Source organism: Gadus chalcogrammus, chromosome 8 (assembly GCF_026213295.1).
Source record: "Gadus chalcogrammus isolate NIFS_2021 chromosome 8, NIFS_Gcha_1.0, whole genome shotgun sequence".
Classification (NCBI taxonomy): Eukaryota; Metazoa; Chordata; class Actinopteri; order Gadiformes; family Gadidae; genus Gadus; species Gadus chalcogrammus.
Genome location: NC_079419.1, coordinates 7569900 through 7591814, shown reverse-complemented (window position 1 = coordinate 7591814; position 21915 = coordinate 7569900). Strand labels below are relative to the sequence as shown.

Sequence of the window (21915 nt, the reverse complement as noted above, 5' to 3'; positions counted from 1 at the left end):
AGAGAGGAGAGAGAGAGAGAGAGAGAGAGAGAGAGAGAGAGAGAGAGAGAGAGAGAGAGAGAGAGAGAGAGCGAGAGAGCGAGAGAGCGAGAGAGCGAGAGAGAGAGAGAGAGAGAGAGAGAGAGAGAGAGCGAGAGAGAGACCACCAAAGAGGCCTTAGTACTGAAATACCACTAATTACCAACACCAGGGCTCCTGCTTGCCATGACCCCCACCCGCGCACACACAGACCTCCAACCCCCCAATCTCCTCTCTAGGTTGACCCCATCCACCTCACCCCCCCCCCCCCCCCCCCCCCCCCTCCAACATGCAGCGCTTTGTCAACAAGACATGGTCAGCCCCAAACAATGAGGGCCAGAAATGCGAGGGGTCTCGTCGACATGGCCGGGCCCACTAATCCTCCTCATACTGCCTCTTTACTTGCCTTCTCTCTCCCTCCTTCTTAAAAAGAAAAGAAAGAATTGCCATTTCTTTTAGTGCTAGCTAGCATGCACCCCCCCGGTGCATGCTAGCTAGCACTAAAATAAATGGCAATTCTTTCTTTTCTTTTTTCATCAGTGTGAGGACATAATGAGGGAGAGAGGCAAGTAAAAAGAGGGCTTCGTGTGTTTCAGAGCGCTTTGGTCCCTCCGTTGGGACATCCCGACGGGCGCGAGTGGTGCAAAACGACATGGCTGTTTAATGAAGGTCTTGGATGTTACGTGTGTTATTCACCAGCCGTGTGTTTGTTTGGGGTCAGTCAACTGGCTGGTTACACACCAATAGGTGCATTGTCAACCTGACGTTCTGCGTTTGACCCCGCGTAACACAGGAAACACGACCCCCTCCCCCCCCCCCCCCACCACCTCCACCCCACTCTGATGTCCCGCCTACTTGAACTCATCAAGCACACACACATTACTCATGCACACAATTTTTTCGTAGCAATTTAAACGATTTTGAGCGACCCAAAAACGCCAGTCAGTAATGTCTGACGGGACAGATTTTGCAAACCCCGAAAACGGGACCGTTTTTGTTTTTTTTAACCATGGAATTCTGTATTACTTGATCGTCGACATAGTGAGCTATGCCATTGTATCTCTGTTACCGAAGTACGACCCCAATTTAGAGAAAAAGGGGTAAATTCGATGTTTTGCAATTCTTCCCAAAACACTATGTGAACGAGTGAAAATTGAAAACATAATTAAAAACATTCAATGGATTTCTGCCTCTATTTATGCTCTGGCATGCCACCTTATAGCAAAAAAAAAAAAAAAAAGATTGTCCCGAAACGCAACTTTCATGCCCACCTCTGACCTAGGTTATTTCTAGATTGCAAAACACGCATTTGTTAACACAAAGGGTTCAATACTTATTTTTAAGAGATCTGTGCAGGTTGTATCTATAAGGTTGCCAGGTGACAACGCGTAAATAAAACGGCCGCTCGTTGTCGTCTTGTGAACATATTCAAAAGAAGACAAAACAAACAATGGTGCGATGTTTGCTGGCTGATGACTAACAAATCCCGCTCATTGACAGGAACTGCCAACATTTTGGAACAAGATAATATTGTGATGGACTGTAACCAAGTGGCCCAGTCATGAATAAAGCAGGCAACCAGGGCTTATTGAGTGGGTAACACCCTCTGATCCAGACTGGTGCAAGTACAAGACGTTCCCACTGTCTGCCATGGGGCATGTTGAGCACCCAGCACGCGTCTCCAAAACACTAAAGATCTATTGAACTGAGGTTTGTGTTTAGACAAGCTTGGACACTACTGTTGATTTTGAAAATTGTTCAACAATTTCAGTTTAACCCGATGTGTAATTTGACTGATTTCCTGAGATTCGACATTGGGACGTCAAATACGATTCTACAATTATCCTTATAGTTTTAGGACATTTCCTGAAAATCACTTAAAAACCCAATTTTGTCAAGTGAATAAGAAACCAAGGAAGGCTTTTTTAAATGCATGTGCAGCGTCTTAGCTGTTTTTACACCAGGAGCTAGACTGAGATAATAAGAGAATTACAGGAGATTAAAGAAGCTGGCTAAATGGCAACTTGGTTAGCACAAGACGGATTAGCGGAGAGAGCCATTTAGTGTCACTGCTAGCATCGTCTGCTAGCATTCACACACATCGTCCTTTCCTGGCCCCGAAGTGTGCTACCTAGGTCCCCAGTTTGCTACAATATAGGGAAAACGTGTGTGTGGACATGTGTGTGAACATACATATGTGTGTGTCTCACCCTTCTTCTATGGTGACACCGTGCATGACGATGGAGTTGGTGACTTTAACTTTCTCCTTCACAGTGACAGAGTTGCCGATGGTGGACCTCTTTATGGAGGTCTTCTCTGCTATCTGGCCCCCTGCCCCGATGATGCTGTCCGACCCAATCTAGGGGACACACACACACACACACACACACACACACACACACACAGACAAACAGACAAACAGACACACAGACACACAGACACACAGTGAGCGGTTGGGTTCATGAAACTAATTAGAAATCAAGTGGCAGCACTTCAAACAACGCAGGATAAATAATGCTTCATAATAAATACCTCTCTGCAAATTAGTGACCACATGTTAACATTATGATTGGATACACTACATTATTCAATGCCATTTAAATATCTCCCGAGATTAACCGCCGGCAAAATTGAAGTGTCTGCTCGGAAAGATATTCTCAATCTGGTGTCGAAATATATAAACACACGCGGACGCCAAAAGCGGGGAACATGGCCGCCGCAGGGTAGGATGATATCAGGAGACTTTGATGTTCCTGGGAGGCGTGGAGCCGCGTCGAGAACATTCTGCTCACCAGACACCTCTCGGAGACGACGGCAGAAGGGTGGACCGCAGGCTCCTCAAACAGCTTGGGGGCCTGTTGTGGAGAGGAGAGAGGAGAAGGGGGCACGGAGACGTGAGTACATAAATACTCGATAGCGGGCGACGGCGGTCGTGGTTGCTTTCACGGAGGAGGCAATCGGAGGAGGAGGACGGAATTCCTCCGAGCCAGACCAACAATACACAAAGAACCAAAACAAATCATGGAGCAAATACGGGGAGGACGGGAAGGACGAACAAAAAAAAGAAAAAGAAAAAGAGGAAAAATAGTGAAGGGTAACAAAGTAACGAAAAAAAACGGGTGAAATAAGAAAAAAAATAAAACAGTACTATAAACACACAGAAATGCACACGCATAACAAAGGACACAAATCCACAAACGCCAGAGGGCCCCAAACAGAACGTGTGCCTCACCAGCCGGTTGGCTTCTATGTAGGCGGCCAGCGTGTTGACGCGGTAGCACAGGCCCTGCTCCATGATGTGCACGTAGCAGCGTAGCGTCCCGCCGTGGTAGGCGTCGCTCATGTCGCCGCGGTGGTCGTTCCAGCAGGAGTAGGCCTGGGCCAGCTGCAGCAACGGCTCGTCCCGCGACAGAATGTGCAGATCTGGGGAGATAAGAGAGGTTTTTTTCCCCTTGTATGCGTATACTGGTTGCCGTGGCAACAAGGCAGTCCTAAAAGAAGTCTGTACGGCACGGTGTGTGTGTGTGTGTGTGTGTGTGTGTGTGTGTGTGTGTGTGTGTGTGTGTGTGTGTGTGTGTGTGTGTGTGTGTGTGTGTGTGTGTGTGTGTGTGTGTGTGTGTGTGTGTGCGTGCGTGCGTGCGTGCGTGCGTGCGCGCGCGTTATTAGAGCTGCTCACTAGAGTGCAATCGATGACGTAAACCTATAAGTTTGTGATTTTTTTTTCACCCTTCACTTCGTGCTTATGGAGGTCTGGGGGGGTATTGGAGTGGGGAGGGGCCCGGTGAGTTACCCACCCAGGTTGACGTCTGGGGGGGGGGGGGTGATGGGGGTATGGGGTTGGGGGGGGATCTGGTGCGTTACCCACCAAGGTTGACGTTGCCGTCTTTTTGTTTCTGGCTCTGTTCGTCTGCCTCGTCTTTAGTCGTTTGGCTGTTGGCGGCCTTGGAGAACTGTTTACGCACCAGGTAGGGCACCAGCTCGCCGCGGATGGACGAGATCGACCTGAGGGGGGGGGGGGGGGGGGGGGGGGGGGCAGGGCAAATCAAAACACAACGCACAACAGTGTAACACTATACGTTTTGAAGTAAAAACAAGTGTAAATGCATGAGCATTATGCCTTCATGGACAGGAGAGTGAAGAGACACAGGAAAGCTGTTTGAGGAAGAGAGAGGGAATGGCATGTCTCAAGCGACCGCAGGTAGGGAATCGAACCCGGGTGGCTGCAGGTCATTCTGCCCTACATGGTTCGCCCATCGCTGGGTTGAGCCAAGAGCTGACCCATCATCAAGCCTTTTTATAACCCAAGAGGAATAAGGTAATATTTATGAAATTGGGACTGCTTTATTTCTATCCAGAATTGCTATGCTAGTCTTTAATTGTGTGTGTGCAGCCGTTAATGGTGTATTATTTCTGTACAACTAGCCTTCATGGAAAGAGAAGGCATCATCTTATGGTTTCCGGGAGTTTCTCATCTACCATGTCATTTCTATTGGTTTAGGAGGCTGCTATACTGCATCTGAATGCGCGTCTGTTTAGTCCTTTCAAACCCTAACTGAGCTCAGGCGCAAGTATACTTGACATTATTGCGTCAAGTGTACAAGGCATAAAGAAGTAGTCAAAAAACAAGACCTGACATAAAATACAATTTTACACCAAGCAGTGTAACTTTAGCTATATTTAGTTTAATGCATCAATAAAATTACTCCGTAGTCGGCTCCACTGCAGTTTATTGGAGGAAATAACGCTGAATCATGTGTTTTTAGTCTCCCTCCTGGAATTAACTATTTTCCCCCTCTCTCTCTCTCCCTACTCTAAGTATCTCCCTCTACACCCCCCCATGCACTCTTCTTACTCTCTCTAAGAGATTAAAATTTCCATCTGAATGAGGGTCGAGCAACAACAGTTACCCTTTCCAGGGAAAGTGAGTCAGCTAGATGATGGGAGAGAAAGAGAGAGATGGATGGGTATAAGAAAATACTGCATAAAAAGTAAAAAATGTCAAACAATGCCCTTAATGAAGTCTCAAAGATGTATCAGATTATCAATAGAAAAATCTTAGCCCATGGGATTCAAGGTCTAGAAAAGTTGTTTTCTAGACCTTGAGTTGTTTTCAATCTTAAGCTTTGAGTAATACTGGTCCATGTAGAGGTCCTGAATCAAGTTCAATTTAAATGCATTACACATAACACTAGAGTTTAAAAAATTGATTTTAAAGGGCCAACAAATTGGCCAGCATGCTCAGGCAAACAGGAAAAAATTTAATTATCCTTTTATTTTTGCGTACATAAAAAGATTGAGCAACGTCAGGGAGGATCATAGTAAACTTCCCTGTGGACTCCATATCTTCGGTAACTCTGTAGGATCTCTCAAGCCCTCTACATCGGAATCGCAAAACAAGAACAGAGACCCGTGGGAGTACAGCCCCCACGCCTGACCAGAGACTCCCAGTGACGTCAGCCCACCTTGGAGGCTAAAGGCCTAACAACCTGCTTCAGTGGCAAGTAGTAAAACTAATCATCACCTCTCTCCCAAACACCCGCAAACAGGACCTTTTCAGGAGCGGACACGCCCTACACAACCGTTTAACACAGCCACACCGACCCGTACCTACCCCAGTGTGTGTGTGTGTGTATGTGTGTCTATATGCGTTTTTGTTTGTCAACCTTAAATTTATACCCTATGCTTGTTTGTTTTTGTACATTTCAACATGTATGCCCTTGTGTACCGATGGTTGTTTCTGAGAGCTTATTACAGCATGGGAGCAGAACTTCAGAGTATGGATCATCCCTACTTGTTCTCAGCCAGGAAGTCCACAACCGACTTCTTCAGACAGTAGAGATGGGCGTCCACCAGGCCGGTCTTAATGTGCATCCGGGGATGTCTGGTGATCCCCGGAGGGAGGGGGAGGGGGAGGGAGAGGGAGAGGGAGAGGGAGAAAATGTTAAAAATCACAAATGTTAATAAAAATATACTATAGGCAGAAACCCACACGCATCAACAGATATGCGCTGACACACATATGCTCTGTAATTACATATTTGCAGAAGAAAAATAAATCCCAATACAATGCGTGTCAGTCTGAAAACAGTCTTTTTGTGTATTTCTTTTGTTTTCGCTTCATTTTATCGCTCACTGTTTCGGGTTTGCTGCACACTTCCTGCCTTCCTGCCACCCTCCCCCCCCCTCCCCCCCCAACCCCACCCACCCCCCTGATGTATTTTACTGCTGCCGTTTAATATAGACCAGGAGCCCGGCATAAAACCCAGGAACAGGACCAAATGACCCATCTGTCTTGTGTCCCCCGTCAGCCTGCCCAGTTCACCTGCGGTGCTAATGCCAAGGCATCGCCAACAAGACTGCTTTATGTGGGCCCTCAGTACAGGAACACACACACACACACACACACACACACTTAAAAATCCAAGACCATGTCAGGTATTTTCTTTTTATGTCCATGTGACATTTATGAAGCGACAGCTAACATAGAGCTTACAACGAGTCCTTCACGGCTTTCCACCCACCTCGCCCTCCTCCACTCTGTGCTGCCACACATGTAAAGACACTAAGCTTCAGTATGAGTACGGATATTTGAGGTTATGTTTGCATCTAAAAAAATATATATCAATACAAAACTGCACAAAGGTATGATCATTTTAGTTCCTATTGCGTTCTTATCACATATATATTTGGACAATTGTTATTGTATAAAGTGTCATCATGTTGAAGTGCTCAACATTCAGTTTTTTCCCAAATCTCTCTCTGGGTGTGGTCCCTATGTGCTTCCCGGTGCAACGGGTCCAACCGTGACATACTGACTCAACTGTGTGTGCACATGTCAGTGTGTGTATATAGACGGCTGAGAAAACAATCCGCCAGGAACACCCATGCGAGTGTGTGACATCATTGTTTGGGGACCACGGGTGCAGGAGCCTGTGCTATCTAGCGGGGAACGCTGGGATTGGAGAGGGGAGGGGGGGGGGGGGGGTGTATGTTTGGTCTGTCTGTGGATCTGTGTAGACGTATACGTAAACAGTGGCGTCGGTGTGTCTCGGTGCATCTCCGTGAGAGTGTGCACAGGTGCAGTACGGAGCAGTAGATTAGGTCGGGCGAGGATTGATCTGCACATTTGCAACAAGCACGACCATCTGAGTTTAAATCGCAAATTGGATATCCTTCATTAAAAATGGCCCCAGGGACCCAACTTGTTAATAACTGATACAATACAACTTTGTCGTCAATCAATCATTGTTCAGCCCACAATGTCAATTCAAGTGGTTTGCAATAAGCAGTTCAAAAGGATTACAAGAAGAAACAAATGCGAGCCACACGCCGTTGTTTCCTCATCGATAGCTTTGCGGCAGCAGAGGAAAATGTAAACAAGACTAGCAAGTGAACAACTGAAATGGCAGAAGATGTCTGGACCTGCAGCCCTATCACGTTCCTGTGACAGCGCGGTGGGCTGTGTGGCGGCTGTACACAGTGTATGGATTGATGAGGGAAGAGGGGCTCTGAAGCACAGCCTCAGGCTACAGATAACCTGAACCACAGAGTTATTAACTTACGCAGTGAACGACTAATGAGGTCCACAGTGGTTGGAGAGAACACAAGCGCGCACACACGCACACACACACACAAATGTATTTTAATTACAACTAAGACCAAACAGCAGACTATGACTCAAACATACCAGGGTGACTGCAAATGCTATCATTAACATAATGGCTTTCACTGCACACACACACAAACAAGGCCGAATTAAGGTGACTTGTTAGCCATGGTATGTCATTACTCCCGACAGTAAAATAGGGGAAAATATTCCCTCTGTTTTTTCGCCCGCTCTAACTAATACTTAACTTGCTAATACGGCTAATTAACAGCGAGTTAATATATCTTTGGCAACCGCAATCCAACTTCTAGATACCGTGCTTTGGTTACACGATGTGGAAAAGCACAAATAAAATCACAAAAACAGTAACGCAACAGAGCCGTAGAGAACGACCCTGAGCCTTTAGTGTCTATTGTATCTCACTTTCGTTACGCCGGTCAACATTAACGGTGTAATCGTTCCACGTGGACACCGACCGACTCGACTTCCTTTCCGTGGCGCTGCTATTCCCGGGGCAGGCACGCATTGAGTAGGAGTCTGTCCAAATGGACACCGCCTCAAACAACAGACTCACACAACAGACAGACGAAATCAGAAGTACACCACACAACAACTTATATGGGGACGGGACTATTTTGGGAGGGGATCGGGAGAAGCAGCAGACAGCGTGAGGATGGTTTTTCGGAGTGGTTTTATGAGTCGTATTCTCTCGCTACGGCGGTGAGCTGGTAGGGGGTTGTTGTTGCCGTCGTTTCATTGGTTCCCCTGACATGCAGGGCATATTTCTGACGTCACGACACCTGGACGGTGCGGAAGTGGCGAGGGAAAGAGGCCGTGTATTTAAGAAACCAGCATTTTTATAAATAACCGGGCAGTGAGAGGTATTGTCAGGCTTAGACATGATATTGATGGAGGGATGGACGATGTCCAAGGTGAATCGGGTAGGCAAAAGGGTAGAATATGAATAGATGTAAATTACCAAAGACAAGACTGAAAAAAACGAATCTACTTTTAAGACCAACAACAGATTAAAAAAGATAACAAACACTTGAGGCCAAGAGAAGAAAGCAAGCAAAATGAATAATTATATTTGTGAAAATAGAACAGGCTAGGCGCCTTCATAAACGTAATTAAAATGATTATGTATTCAAATGTTAGGTATGCACATGTGTGGTCATCACGGGAGCATGAGTCTATACGTAAACACTCTATACATGGATATGAATGGTAAACACTGCACGCTCGTAAGTTCAGAATCTTGACCTTATCAACTAGGAAGTCCTGGGCTGCGGCACCACTGTGGCTCCATGCATCTAGGAGCAAGCCAGAGGCGGCCTATGGGCTATAAGTCACTGTTAGCGCTGAATGTTTAACTGTGAGCTCAACATGTTGCCATAACACTGTGACAATGTGTGAGCGGGTGTATGCGCCTGAGTGTTTTTCCTCTATTAATTTCCTCCTTGTTTTAGAGTAGGTCTGCACCAGCGATTTCCCTGTGTGAGGCCTAATTCGGCTGTTTGAGTGGCCAGTCCAGTACTTGCTTCCTGATGTTTTAGTGTGTGTGTGTGTGTGTGTGTGTGTGTGTGTGTGTGTGTGTGTGTGTATATATACGCATTGGTATATGCATGCAGGCCTAGGTAGATGTGTGTGTGTGTGTGTGTGTGTGTGTGTGTGTGTGTGTGTGTGTGTGTGTGTGTGTGTGTGTGTGTGTGTGTGTGTGTGTGTGTGTGTTTGTGTGTGTATGTGTGTGTGTGCCAATGTGAGAACCAGGCGAGCAGCTGCTCTAACCCATTTCTTATTGGCCAGAATTTACAGTGGCTCTGGCTCCATGAAGTATTTACGAGCTCCCAAAACACCTAGCTCTCCCCCACACACACACACACGCTCAAACACACGCACACACAAACACACACTTGGACACACACAAGGTAAGAAACTAACATTACCTCACAACCTCAGACTCAAGCTTGCTTACACATACACACACCAACCATGCCACTACATTACCACACAAACACAGACACAGACAAACACACAATAGGGATTTTTGTATCAAACTGTTAAGCAATACAATCAAGGAACAGAATACAATTAAATATAAAAAAAACGGAGAAGCCGTGGAATCATCTATCATGTAATGATATTTTACTGTGAAACCATATCTTGGTTGATTCAGACCATGGTTGATGAATAAAAGTTCATCTTCCTGTTAACCTGGTCTAATACATGAAAAGTTGTATTCCAACTAACAGACATCTGATATTACTTTGAAACACTGATATGTGTTCTTTAAAGCAACTTATGAAATAAGTAGCGCAACTATATTACGTAGCATTAGGATCCAAGATCCTTTTGTGAATTGTGATCAACCAATCTTTTATCTCTGACAAAGCATTTATTCCGTCCTTGATTAAATCCCAATAACACTTATTTTATACGACGTAGATTATCATCAAATTATTATTTACCACACCACACCTTTATCCTGGGGCTGTTTTAATTTCCTAGGACTGTAACCTTCACAGAGAACCTCTGCTCCTTTTGCGGGGAACAGATCTAATCTGAAGAACTCCTGCGGAGATATCACGGAGCATAGGCGCCGAAGGTCAGAGAAGATCTGGGACCCAACGGGCCCCGGCTAGCAAGCAGAAGAAACCCACCCACCTCAACGCACCAGACATAAGCTAAAAAACAAACCTCTCTCGTGGATACAAGGGGGCGGAAGAGAAAGAGGTGAAAGGAGTTGTTTTTAGAGGCAGTCGGGCCACCTCTGTGTTGGTCTGTGTGGTCTGAGCGTTAAGCCAAAGCAGCAGGTCTTGTATAGACTGGTGGATAATGCATGATACGAGTGAGCAGTGTCCAATCCCACAGAGTGACCCCCTAGGCCCCAACTCAGTGTGAAGCGGGGGCGGGCAAAAACATAAACGAGATTGCCATATTTTTGATTATCAATTTGGGATTTTACTTTTTATTAACTGTTAGTCATAAAGATAGGTCTTCCTCAAATGGGAAAAAGCGTAGGTCGTACTTTTGCTGGTTTTTGGTCACAAACCTATACCTTATAACTGATGAATCCTCCAAGCATGCCTTGAGATCAAAAGATTAGAAATCTTAAAGATTAAAGCTTTAGTGGGTACAATTTATATTTTAGGATGTTTGAACAAAAACAAAAACCTGCTTTCAACCCTACCCAAGTCATTACATATTACTTTGAAAATGTTTGATATTTAGATTTTAAATGTCAAAACTCCACTATGCTATTTTCTTATTTCCATACCACCCCAAACGACTTACTTCCTCATGATGGACTTCCTAATCGATAGCCCCTCCTCCAAATCTGCCTCGTTGGCCATAAAAAGCAGTCTCTTGCCCGATTCATCTACCCCCACAAAGTCCCTCTGCTCGGCTGGAAAACAAACAGAAAGGAGGAAAATAAGTTAATTTATTATATACTATTATACTATTATCCATGTATTCAATAGTCCTCGCTTTGATGCAATTGTTTAAATTGTAGTTGTACACATAACTACAAGGCTTGGAACAGCAATCGAAAAATCGTCCTTTGAATCTTTAAAAAATATCAAAAAATTAAAAAGGCCTAAAAGTCTGCACCAAAGAAATATTGATGAGTTGTGAGCCGGAAGTATTGAACAGGTAATACCCAAATTTAAAAAAGTGCATCTTTGACTTGGCTGCCACCAGACACACGCCTTTGGATTACAACATTAACTAACCCTGTGATATACCCTATCCTTAAGGCTCAGTTATGGTTCCACGTCAACGCAACGCAATGACCAGGCAGACGCTTCGATGCCGTCGTGAACCTGTTCTGGTTCTGCGTCGGGTCAGGCCCTTGCGGTGAGGCTCTTCCGTTGGACGCAATGGGTTTTGTAAACCCCCCTTGCGTTGCGTCGACGTGGAACCATAACAGATTCTTTAGATTACTCTGAGTTACCGGTCTTCTTCTTGCCCTTCTGCCCGGGGACGGTCTCCGTGAACTCGTGGGCCTTGCTCATCATCATGGCCAGGGTGGCGTTGTGTGCCCGGAACAGGTCCACCACCTCGTGCAGCGCTGCGTCCGTGATCAGGTCGCAACTCATCACCAGGATGTCTGTCTGTAGGTCAGCGTAGAGGGGGAGGGAGAGGGAGGGAGAAATGCATGCAAAACATTTCATCAGATTGATACCACATCCATTTCTTAAAGGTTGGGTATGGAATTCTCTTTTTTGGCCATTTTTGCTAAATTACTTGAAATCCTTCATCATAACCCACTTACAGCCACTGAGTTAGAAGTACTGACATGAAAATTAAACAAGTCAATCATCTGTGGAACGGGCAGGGCTCGAAAAACTCCAGCCAATGATTTCCAGACCCACCGAGTGGCATTGGACAGTAAGTACGTCAATCAAACGGTCGTACTGCACTCCCCCTCCCCCGCTCCCCGCGCGACCCCTTCGTGCACGTACTCAAAGCTCGTGACCTAGAGCAAGCTTCTGTTGTTATCCTGCGGTAGCTACTGGAGCTAGCTAACTAGCTAATGGCTCGCTCTCGCATGATTGCGCGTCCATGTACTTGGAATGTCCTGCCCTGTAGATTGAATTAGATTATTAGCCTACTGTGTAAGGTTAGCTCGTTAGGGCAGAGAACATGCAGGAAAAGATGCATGAGTTGGGAATCAAGCTAGGACACTCTACAGAGCACAGATGAGTTATCGTCTAAAACTGCCTATGCATATACATGCATAGGCAGTCTGCATTTTTCCGGAGCAGTGACAACTATCTTAGCGAGCACAGCTTTTGCTGTGCTCGCTAAGATAGTTGTCACTGCTCCGGAAAATTAGCACATTCTGAACTCACAAGTATACAAGACTTCACGTACCCCTCTCAGGGCGTAAAGAACCTGCCTTATGTGGTCCCCAACGACAGAAACAGACCAGTAAAGGGATCTCTTTAACGCACAGAGTTTGGGGGAGAGACACAGAGAAAGACAAAGGTAGCAAGATGTGTTGACGATGAAGAAATTCAGCATGTGAACCTTTGATGATGTGATCTTGTGACGGTGCAGAGGCTAACAAACATGCTTACAAACACACAAACGCTGACCGATACCCACGATACACACTGGGTGAACTTGACCATTTTGCCTTTTGTCTCAGTTTTTGATTTATGTTGCGATTCTAAATTACCCACAAATGCCAAGCAATAATCGGAAGAAAAAGAAGATCCTAATAACTATAAGAAAAAGCCCAAAAAAGGAAAAACAAAATAAGGGATTGTAAAAAAAGGTGGGAAGAGAGGAGCAGGGAGCTGCGGAATGGGAGGTGGGGCCCCTCAACAGCTGGACCTCAGTTACCGGCCCCTAGCCAGGCCCCAAGGCCCGCTCCGGCTGACTGACACTGCTAGCTAGCCCGTGACAGCACACCGTTTCATACTGCACTCTGGGCACGCTGGGCTCTTATAGCGCACACACACACACACACACACACACACACACACAGACACAGATCCCCCCCCACACACACACACACACAATATAAACAGAGCCAGACAGAGTATAGGAAAAACACACATGGACAACAGATAACTGGCCAGTATGCCGTTTCGGGAATCCACAGTAGCCATCCCCTCCCTGTAACCAGTTATTAAACTGGATATTTAGGTTAAGGCAGTGCTCCCCGTAGTGGAACAGATCCTATGGATGATGTAGCGTGGAGAATAAGGGTCTTTTGTAAGAAAATGTAAAAAAAAGGGTCCTCCATCTTTAATTCTTATGACTCGGTTCATGATCGAAAAAGCTGGCGTCAAGTTGTATCCATGAGGGGTAGTTTAGGTTTTTATTAATTCAACCCCCCCCCCCCCCCCCCCCGCCCCTTACGAAGGGACATCGTATCCAACGAGCATCAGCCACCCTTTGTATTTAAACTATGGAACCGGACAAAAGGGAATTCCATGGAGCAGGTTCCACCGAGATAGGGAGCACACGCATGGCGGCCCAGAAATAGAGCCACACTTACATGAGACGCACTAACCGGCTCCCATGGCCGGGTTAAGTTTCGCCGTGTTTACGCACGCCTGTGTCTCCATTTGGTGGTGCAATGACAAGCACTGTCAGCATGCATGCTAATCCTACCATTAGCACCGGTGGCCCCAGTGACATATACAACCGTATATACCCTCCTGGAGAGAGAGAGAGAGAGAGAGAGAGAGAGAGAGACAGAGACTTGAAAAAGAGGTCAACTTTTATTGAAGAGATAGAGGGTGAGACAGGACCAGAGACTAGAAAAAGATAGTAAAAGGCAGCTTTTATTGAAAACGGAGAGAGAGAGAGAGAGAGAGAGAGAGAGAGAGAGAGGGAGAGGGAGAGAGAGAGAGAGAGAGAGAGAGAGACTCAAGGAAGGAAGTGAAGGAAAAGGTAGACAGGAAGAGAGTTGTAAAAAATAAAAAAGTGGACCAGTCACGGATGAGGTAGAAGAAAAAAAAAGCTACAAGACTGACTGAAGCACACTGACTGAAGGGATTTAAAATATCCCTCCATTCGATTTCCAAAGCTCAAATAAAAATCTGATTTCAAATAACCCCCAAATTAACCCATACAAGTAGTTCCAAATTGAAAAATTATCCAGTCAGTCATCGCTGGGAATAACAAAAGAAAAAAAGGAACAACATTTGGTAGACATTTCTGAATTCAAGGCCTAGTGGTCAATGCTACACAACATTACAATATGCACACGCACAACTCAACAAGTGTCCTCCACAATCAAGAACATGATATTGAAAGAACCAGACTGTCGCATTGAGCTATTGATGTTGCAACCTCCAACTGAACAGGTTGGGAGATCGACATCCCATCTTGTGTCATGGCGCTACAATTATTAATAAGGGACTATAATGATCGAGCAATGGACATAGAGAATCATCTCCGATAAGAGTCCAAGTAATGGCATTTAACGTTCTCCTGGCCAGGTATATGGAGTTCTCCTGGGAGGGTATGGAGGACTCCAGGGCGGGTACGGAGGTGACTGGCTGCCCCGGAGGTAACACAGCTTGGTCTAGCCCATGCTGAGACAGGAAGCCTCCGCTGGAACGACGGAGGAGGTGTCAGCTGGAGATCAGCCAACACTGGCAGTCCTAGACCTTTCGTCTCCCTCCCTCTCCCTCACCCTCTTCTTTCCTGTCGTTACATCTATCTCACTCACACACACATACACAGACACTGGTCAACACGTGGGGTGAGAGATAAGGTCTGTGTGCGTCTCTCACACACACACACACACACACACACACTTTTACGGACGATTCCACTTAAACACAAAGTCACAAGCGGGAATTGTGTGAGATTTAGTTGGTACCCCTACATGGCAAGTATAAAACACAACCATTAGGCACACAATCACATGCTGACAGAACACACACACACACACACACACACACACACACACACACACACACACACACACACACACACACACACACACACACACACACACACACACACACACACACACACACACACACACACACACACAACTTAGGCGACAGCAGAGTGGAGTCAGCTGGAGAGATAGAGACACTTTAACCTTTCAACAGTGATGATCGTGGCTCGACCGCTCGGGACCACACATACAGGAACTCACACACACCAAAATGCGCGCACACACACACACACACACACACACACACACACACACACACTGCAAAACCTAAAGTTTACAATACCACATTCCAATTGTAGATAACACCAGTTGATAATTGCCACTAATGTTGAAAATAAATACATTCTGTGTATAAAATGCTAGATTTACAAAATTTGGGCGGGCCAACCTAGCAATGAAGATTTGCTGGGAAAATGATAACCAAAGCAAGGTAGAGTCAAACAGCATATAACCAGTTTGATTATAGGGACATCGATCTCCATTTAATTTATTTACCATTGTTGCCAGAATTAACTCTTTTTGAGGCAGCAGACACAACCAAAGCTGACGTTCTTATGTTGCCATCGTTTGCTTTACAAAAACATCCTAAAAAGTTTGAATACCAGAGGAACTGTGCAAACGTTGGCATTTGAACAACTCCACGCCAACAAAACAGAGCGATCACAGAAATGTGGGCCTTTGATCACTGGACTGACCAATGACATCGCTCCTTCCCTCCGGATCACCATTAAGAACAACATGTCAAGAGGAGGAGGGCACACTGTGCGTGACATGGGAGATAACGGAAGTGTGCGCGTTTATGTTGACGGTGGGGGGGGGGGGTGGTAAACTCTTACTCAACCATGTCTCCTGTGTCCCACAAGAATACAGGCTTTTTTCTCCCTTTCCCGTCTCCCAAACCCCCACAACTCGCCCATGTCACGGTTACCTGGAGGACAGGATCCATGCTCAGTTTTCCATTGCAATCTACTATTTTTCCTCGGCCTTCCTGTCCTAAAACCTTTTAACTGTCTGCCCTAGTGAGAAGCTCCGGGATGTAATAATGGAATTCCCGGTTCGTTCAGCAACTCTCAAAAAGGCGCTTATGCACTTCCATAAGGTTGAGCTGAAGAAGCCAGGATGTAATGCGCAGAAAGCTTTACGCAAGCGAGAAAAGCGAATGGAATGTCAATGGAAAAGTGCAAAGCTCACAGAAAAGCCTCTCTTTCAATAGGTTAACCTCAATAAGAAAGAACCGATTCTTAGCTTAAACATCCATCTCAATAAAGACCTCGCCGCTAAAAGTCTGAACAGGACGAAACGTGCCGGTGACAAACTTTCCTTCAGGTAAACCCGTGACTCTGCCCATTCATTTCAATCCCGACTTTAAGTGTTTGGTTTGATAAGCCACGCTAAATCCCCAATACGGGGTGCCACATTGTGTGCGGGGATGAGTGTGCGTCAGTGTTGTGTGAGTAGGGATGAGCATGTGTGCGGACGGCACTGGTGCTCCGAATGGACAGCGTGAGTGATTTCTATGCGGGGAATTTGGCCCTCCATTGATAGGGTCCTTCACTCATCGCCTTACAGTGTGTTTGTGTGTGTAACTCTACTCCTCTAATCTAGCCCCCTGATCAGGAGGATTAGGGATTGGACCGTTCTTGGCGGGAGCGTGCCCAGACTCGCCGCACATTTGTCCGTGTGTACGTTTAGGGCTTTCTTACGTTATGGTTTTGTTCATGAGCTTTTATATTTGTACCATACAAACAAAAAAAGAAAAAATTCAAGCCTGCTTGTCTTGACAGGGGACATCTGGATTTACTTCAAAAGCAACAGGGTGCTAAAATGCCATATTACTATGATGTGCATCTTTAACCACTCACTGTAACCTTCGCAGCCAAGGCCCACACAGCTTCTTATTTCTTATTTATTCTTCGTAAAATGCATCGTGAGTTCCAATAGGCTCAACGACGATCTTAATACGCGTAATAATCAGTCGTGTTCACGACCAAAAAACTGTAGCACAGAAAAACCAGTAGAATTGTACCGTACACAGTGGTGTCTCACTCATGGGGGGCTTCCAAGCGGCAAACTACAAAGGTCTCTCCTATACATTGCCAATTCCTTCCATGTCGGGCACCCCCCTAAAAGCCGCAACAGGCCCACGCGTAATAACCAAACATGCGCAGGCAACGCACACGCACGCACCGATGCTTGTCCCTGGCATGCGCAGTGACATCCCCTCTTGACAAATGACCATAAGGAACCAATACATTTTGAATGGGAGCAACCTTTTGGTACTGCAGACAGGCAAGACAAATTCATGCAATGGAACCAGACTGTACATGTTCAAGCAGTGCTGTTCTCCTTGTCATATTTTGGCCGGCTTCATGCGACAGATGCACTGGAACGGTTACTTTGTACGAGAGATGTAGCATGGAGGTCATTAAATACCGCTCGCACACGCAAACCATTAAAACGTGGGGATATGGTACTCCCGCATGCTTCATACTGACTCAAAAGCCACCACAGTTATTTCAACAATAGCTTTGCGAAAGTGTCAAACATAAACTCCACTTTTCCAAGGGGAGAGAGAGAGCACAGATCTTGGCCAATATGTAATTGATGTATAAAGTATTATTGCTGATTTCTTTAAACAACATTAGGAGATTGCTGCCATCTATAAGGAAGTGATATTCAGGTTGCAATATGAACACCCTAATCTTTGCCATCATTATCCCCAGGCTTCAAAGCAGCAATATGCAGGGGCCAGGATTTAGGGGATGGGCGCTCAGGGAACAGGTTGTGCTCAGCGGGGCTTTGATGTGCCAGGGCCCCCTTGATTGCCCAGGGCCGTGGTGGTGGTGGGGCTGCTGCTGCTGCACCTGCTGCCCCAGCCTAAGTACCATATGTGTTACTGGATTCCATGGTTAAACAGCTTGTGATTATGGGCCTTAACCATGACCTCCTCTGTTTAGAAGGAAAGGGGGGCAATGCCACTGAGATGTCTGACATGGTGAGGCGTGGGAGAGAAAACGCAAGCACCTTTGGCATGTACCATGTGAGGGAATACACATTAGTTCATTCTGGGGGGGCATCGATAAGTGTTTCTTTCTTTAACTGCTAGGGGTAAGGGTTCCCACGGACTAAACTGTCTTGGCTGCTTGGAACTAGTCATACCCTGGCGTTGGCAGGTTTACCTGATGTTCCAACTAACCAAATTATGGCCGTGGATATCTTTGATTTGCAACTCGGAATAACCACTTTCTCATGCACTGAACACACAAATAAGACCTTGGATGTGTCTGTCTGTATGTATGTGTCTTTGCATTCAGGCGTGCGTGTGTGTTTAGATTTGAGGACATCCCAGGCAATGGTAACATGTAACAAATGAAGAGCAGGCTTGCCCTGATGCAGAGTACTCTGTATTGCTTTCTCCAAATTGCCACAACGGGCCTCAAACTCGGCTCCTCTTTCCTTCCACCGAGCGCCAGCGTCGGAGCCCACTCGATCATTGGGACGGGAGACCCATTCCTAAAGTCTAACGGTTGTTTGAACACCCTAGTGCATTGTATTTCTTATTTTGTTACAACCTGAGTTCAATGCAACCCCACTGCAAACGCATAAGAAGGGGGAGAGGAGAGCACACACCTTGATCTTCTGCTGGATGTGCCGGAGAGCGTCGGCGGTTCCCATGTCGGTGTCCTCCGGGATACACACCACGTCCAGCTTCATCTTCACCTCCAGCTTCATCTTGGGGTCCGTGCTCATCATCTTCTGCACCTCCTTGGTGGTGATCACGATGACCTCTGCAAACACAATCCAACATCGGTGTGTTTCAGAAACCATACAAGGAGACGGGAGCAGTTAGGGATAGGTCTATTGCTCATGGTCACCTTGTCACTCGATTGAACTAGCAACCATCTGGTTACAGGTCAACACGCTCTACGGCCTGAGCCAAGTAGCCAATTTCTCTGGGATCTCTGGGAACTTAAGTGTGGTCCAAAACCACCCTTGCAACGACAACTTAACGCCATAGGTGTCGCCAAAGAGAAGAAAACTGAAATCTTCGGTTTTTATATTGCATTATTTGCCTATAATCCCTAACACTCTGAAACACATAGAATTTAAAAGGGCAAATCGCCACTGGGCTGTAAGGTCGGAGGCCAGTAAAAAATAAGTAAGCCAAAACAGCAGCTGAGAGAAGCAAATTCTCAAAGACAAAGCCAGTCTAATATCTGTTAGACTATTAAAAAAATAATAATAAACACTTAACCTTGAATAAGTAGATGACTGAGTGATCTATGAGTTTACTTTAGTGATCTATGTGCAACTCAGTTTTAAAGTACTTAATATAAAATAAAGTGCACTTTCATAAAGTGTAATCTACAAAACAAAAACTGGGTAAAATTGGCTGGGCCTGTATTTTTTTAATCGCTTGTCTGCAAAAAAAATCTTCCCTCCTGGGCATTATGCTCACTATTGCTGTGTAAGCATAGTTAAATCTAATTGCAAGACTAGGCTATTTAGCTGCATGTAGTAAAATGCTGGCCACACATGGGGGATGTACAACAAAAACCTACTTTTTAGACCTTTTCTGTTCGTTGTTTGCTACCATACAATATCAAAATCCACCAAGTGCCTGAACAAGCGATCATTTTATGGAGCCCCTCGCCCCCTTCATGTTGCGCTTCAAGAGATAAAAAAGGAAATGCACCTCAAAACGTCGCTCATGATGTGTTAACGGATATACTACAAATATATACTGTTGTACTATATACTATATATTCAAAATAAAAAGATTAATAGTGTGGGGGGTAAATGGGTTAGGGGTGACGCGGAGGACTAGATAAATTGTAGTTAAGCCTATTCTTAATTGCCTTCTAAATTGTTTCAAGCATTTAGTATGCAAGCATCAACGGATCTAAGAACTCTCAACAGCCTGAATGTAGTAGATAGTACGACGCAAGGGAGCGGTCACCTTCGAAGCCAACCCTCTCCAGCAGGTTCAGTGGGTACCACATGAGAGGCTTGTTGCCCACTGGCAGCATCGGCTTAGGGGTGTTGTACGTCAGATCCATCATACGAGAACCCCCACCAGCTGCCATCAACACAGCTTGGAGCTCCATCGTGTCTCCTGCGGAGGGACATATCGGACATGGAGACTTTGATTAGACAAACAGTGTGTGGTTGTTGTTGTTGTTATCTAGCCTACCATGTTGGCAGTTTCTGTTTGGGTTATAACTACGTTCGTCACATTGCCAGTCAAGCTTTTCTACATAATTAAATACATTAAATCATCTTTGATCAAGCCTCGCTGTAACCCTAATAACTGGAATATGTTCAGATGTTTGGTAAATGCTTGGAAGCATCAATAAACAACGTCAATCGCAGAAATGTACAACAATGATAACTGCCTGCGGAATAGCTGTATGTACATGATTGTGATTGAATGTCCACTTACCTTACAGTGAGCCTCGGGGATGACTTCTCAATACAACGATAGCGACCGAGAAACATGCAGTACCTGTCACTTACAGAATAGCACACACTAACTCAATAATAAAGTATATAAACGCTATTATGGAATCGGCGATTATTCTTCAACGCTTTATATAGGAAGGAAAACCAGGTGCAGTCCTTAAAAGTATGGATGCGTACGTTTATTCTGTATATATTTAAATTCTACATTCGTAAAGTGAGCTAATAGTTAGCATGTATGATGACATCAGTCCGTCTAGTAAAATCCGTCCGTGTGAGAAACTGCAAACACAACAAAGGTTCCACTCGCCGGGCAGTCAGCCCAGAATCAGCCCAGCCAGGTAGGATTATTTACTGTATGCAATTTTTTAATCTAGTGTGTCCATTGTTTTGCTGCGGCACAAACATAAATGATAAATAATAAAAATCAAACAAAATCACAAGAAACACCAGCATAATAACTAGTTTTAACACAGTAGATTGATACTTCTACTCAAGTTTAAGTTTAAATTGCACATTTATTCCAGACAGTGTTAAACATGTAATGCCTGATTGCCCCTACATTTCATCTTCTTAGTACTTAGTAGTGTTTAAAAATGCCTGTTTCACAGAGCAGAGACATTACAGCAAACCTAACTTGAAGAATGTGGTCTTGGCTTTGTTTGCTCTGGCCAGGAGATGAGCTTGAATGACTGCTGCTGCTGCTCTCTGGGCCCCACAGTAACTGCACACTGAGACAGAAGTCTGGGTGGTGAAGAGATGGGCTACGAAAGAAAACAAGATACAAAGAGGAGATAGGTAAGGAATGGTGATAAAGATTTAAGAAATGAGGGAAATGCATTGGGGGTTGGGGGGGGGGTTGTCTGTGGATACAAGATCAAACAATTATAATGTTTTTCGCATGGAAAAAAAATTCACCATATGAAAACCAGTGCCTTTCACCACTTTTTATGTTTCCCCCCCCACACTTATTTTTTCCCCAGGCAGTCTACATCTATAGTGGATTAAGGAAAACATAAGAAATATGTTATGTTAAGTCAGACTGTAAGCAATTTTCACATTTTCTAACACAAATAAACAAACAGAAAAAAACATCTCCTTGAAATTACAATTACAAAACCCTAACCCTACAATTACTGCCTCCCCTAAACCCTTATTATCTGCTCCCCAAATCACACATTGTCCAACTGTAGAACCGTAGATCGGCCTTTTCTGTTTCTCCTCTCCTCCCGCCTGCTTTACAAGGTGTTGTCAGCACACAGGTGGCATCCCTCTCGTCTCGTCGTAAAGAAGTGGGATCTGGAAGGAAGGCCAGGCCCTAAGCTGTAAACGTCAACCCCATACCCTGGACACTAACACAGATCACAGCTTGGCAGGTTTTTTTTTTGTTGTTGTGTTT

General features: G+C 45.3%; 1 protein-coding gene across 1 annotated transcript; it reads right to left on the bottom strand.

Moving 5' to 3' along the window:
• Positions 1 to 1038: 1038 nt before the first annotated feature.
• Positions 1039 to 20867, bottom strand: eif2b3 (eukaryotic translation initiation factor 2B, subunit 3 gamma). The gene is made up of 10 exons (XM_056597323.1): positions 20500 to 20867; positions 20017 to 20172; positions 18687 to 18844; positions 11580 to 11739; positions 10919 to 11030; positions 5810 to 5899; positions 3884 to 4020; positions 3251 to 3441; positions 2811 to 2873; positions 1039 to 2377 (listed from the first exon to the last, which is right to left on the bottom strand). The coding sequence occupies exons 2-10, from the start codon at positions 20162 to 20164 to the stop codon at positions 2225 to 2227; spliced, it is 1212 nt and encodes a 403-aa protein (XP_056453298.1). The 5' UTR covers positions 20165 to 20172; positions 20500 to 20867; the 3' UTR covers positions 1039 to 2224.
• Positions 20868 to 21915: the final 1048 nt, after the last annotated feature.

Coding starts and splice junctions, on each gene's coding strand:
- eif2b3 (XM_056597323.1), bottom strand. CDS start 20,164: ATGGAGCTCCAAGCTGTGTTGATGGCAGCTGGTGGGGGTTCTCGTATG. Junction 18,845..20,016: donor GGAGAGGGTTGGCTTCGAAG/GTGACCGCTCCC, acceptor TTGTGTTTGCAG/AGGTCATCGTGATCACCACC. Junction 11,031..11,579: donor GAAGGGCAAGAAGAAGACCG/GTAACTCAGAGT, acceptor TTTGTTTTCCAG/CCGAGCAGAGGGACTTTGTG.